The sequence below is a fragment of the Crocodylus porosus genome, unplaced genomic scaffold (genome assembly GCF_001723895.1).
Source record: "Crocodylus porosus isolate Cpor-Errol unplaced genomic scaffold, CroPor_comp1, whole genome shotgun sequence".
Lineage (NCBI taxonomy): Eukaryota > Metazoa > Chordata > Crocodylia > Crocodylidae > Crocodylus > Crocodylus porosus.
In genome coordinates this window covers 34251196-34253122 of record NW_017728950.1, presented here as the reverse complement: position 1 = coordinate 34253122, position 1927 = coordinate 34251196, and the positions used below count along the sequence as shown (strand labels likewise).

At 50.1% G+C, this 1927-nt stretch overlaps 1 protein-coding gene across 1 annotated transcript; it reads left to right on the top strand.

The window, feature by feature from the left end:
* The first annotated feature begins 156 nt into the window (after positions 1-156).
* On the top strand, positions 157-1927 carry TMEM215 (transmembrane protein 215). Its single transcript, XM_019555450.1, has one exon. It carries the CDS (start codon positions 421-423, stop codon positions 1126-1128), a length of 708 nt encoding a protein of 235 aa, XP_019410995.1. The 5' UTR covers positions 157-420; the 3' UTR covers positions 1129-1927.

Here is a 1927-nt window from a genome sequence, read left to right as displayed (position 1 = left end):
GTCCTGGCTTCGCCCTCCCGCTCCCCCTGCCCAGACGCCGGCTCCCGCCTTCGCCCGGTCCGGCAGCCCGAGCCGGGTCCCCGGGCCAGGCGGCCCCTCCCGCTCCGCCTCTGCCGGCTGTCCCCCGGCGGGCTGTGCCGGGCTGCACGGGAGGGACCCGGCGGCAGGATCCCGGGGAAGAGCTCCGGCACCCCGCCTCGCAGACCCGGGGAGGTTTGCAGCCAGCTCTGCCTCCTGGGAAGACAGAGGAGCACATCATATCTGGCCAGGGATTGGCTTTTTCTCTCTCCCCCCCTCCCTCCCTCCTTGGAAACTTTGGGCTTGCCACTCCAGCTGATCCTTCACAGGAGCAAGTTCTCCCCTGGAGGATTAGAGCCCCCCAGCTTGGAGAAGGGATCCAATGCTCTGCTGCGGTGAACCATGAGACCTGACGACATCAACCCTAGGACTGGACTGGTGGTGGCTTTGGTCAGCGTCTTCCTCGTCTTTGGCTTCATGTTCACTGTCTCGGGGATCAAAGGGGAGACTCTGGGAGACATCCCCCTCCTGGCAATAGGACCTGCCATTTGCCTGCCTGGCATCGCTGCCATTGCCCTCACGAGGAAAACGGATGGCTGCACCAAGTGGCCCGAGAACAAATGCCCCTGCTGCAAGAAACCAAAGGACAGGGAAGTCATTGAGCTGCTGAGGACCCCCTCGGACCTGGAGTCAGGCAGGAGCAGCTGTGATGAGCTGGCCAAGAAGGCATACCTGAAGGACAGGAAGGTCCTCAAGGGAGATGACTCCGTGTCCATTTGCACCACGGCAACCACCACTACGCCAGGGGAATGCAAGAGCCTGCTCAGGAAGGTGGACCAAGAGGAGATGCTGAGATACCTGGAGACCTGCTACCCAGAGATGCCCGGGAACGTGTTCGTGGGAGATGGCTCCACTTACCGTGCCTTGGAGAAGCAGTGCTCTTCTCCTACCTGGGACAGCGCAACCTGCCCTGACACAGAGGACAACATTTTTGTTGCTCCAAAAGACAGCATCATTGTCTGTTCCTACAAAGAGAACAGCCCTTACGACAGATACTGTTGTTATATAAACCCAAATGAAGTCAGCTCGGACCATGAGACCATAGTCTGAAAGAAGCACATTTTATAGATATAAACAAATGTACGTACTGATACAAACACTATAACTTTTAGCTCTTATAGGGTAAAAAAAAAAGTAGCTGATTGCACTGCATGGGACAATCTTCATGTTGTTACAAATTTAACCTGGTATTTGACTGATGCTCAAACCTTTTGTGCCTGAAATACTCTTTCTGTAAGTAAATGAGCATGTTTAAGGTTAAGAACTCATTCTGCTCTTTGGAAACCCATTTTGTTTTCTTTTTCTCTGTGTTGAAAGGCTGAATGTTTTATCCAAGTCCCTAGACAAGCTAACAGGATGAAAACAGATGCTGTCAGCTAAAATCAAGACAAGAATCAAAAGTCTGGAGTTCTCAGTATAGAGTAATAACATGCAATATGGATGAGTGGGTCTTATGAATAGTGTCACTTCCTTCGTGTCAGAAAGAAGTGATGGAATTCAACGTGCAGTTCAATTAGCTGGCTGTCCAACGTTAAGCTGTTAGAAAGGCTTTGCAGTTGAGACTTAGATTCAAGACTGTTTCTAGGTTTGTGCTCTTATTTGGTTTCACAGTACCTTATCTGAGAAAGCAAGAAAGTAAGGCAAGAGGCTACTACCTTGAGAAGCTCCTGCTTCAGGGAGTGGCAATAGGATAGGGAAAATGTTCAAAGTGAATCTATTACCAGTCATATATAAAAGGGTACAGGCTTTTAGCTTATTTTGCTTTCTTCTTACTTAATAATGAATTCACCAAAGTGTTTGGGAGACATTTGGAGTTTACATCTGTATTATAAAAAGAAATTACAACTTG

Excerpts from the sequence above, each read along its gene's own strand:
- TMEM215 (XM_019555450.1), top strand. The coding sequence starts at position 421 with ATGAGACCTGACGACATCAACCCTAGGACTGGACTGGTGGTGGCTTTG.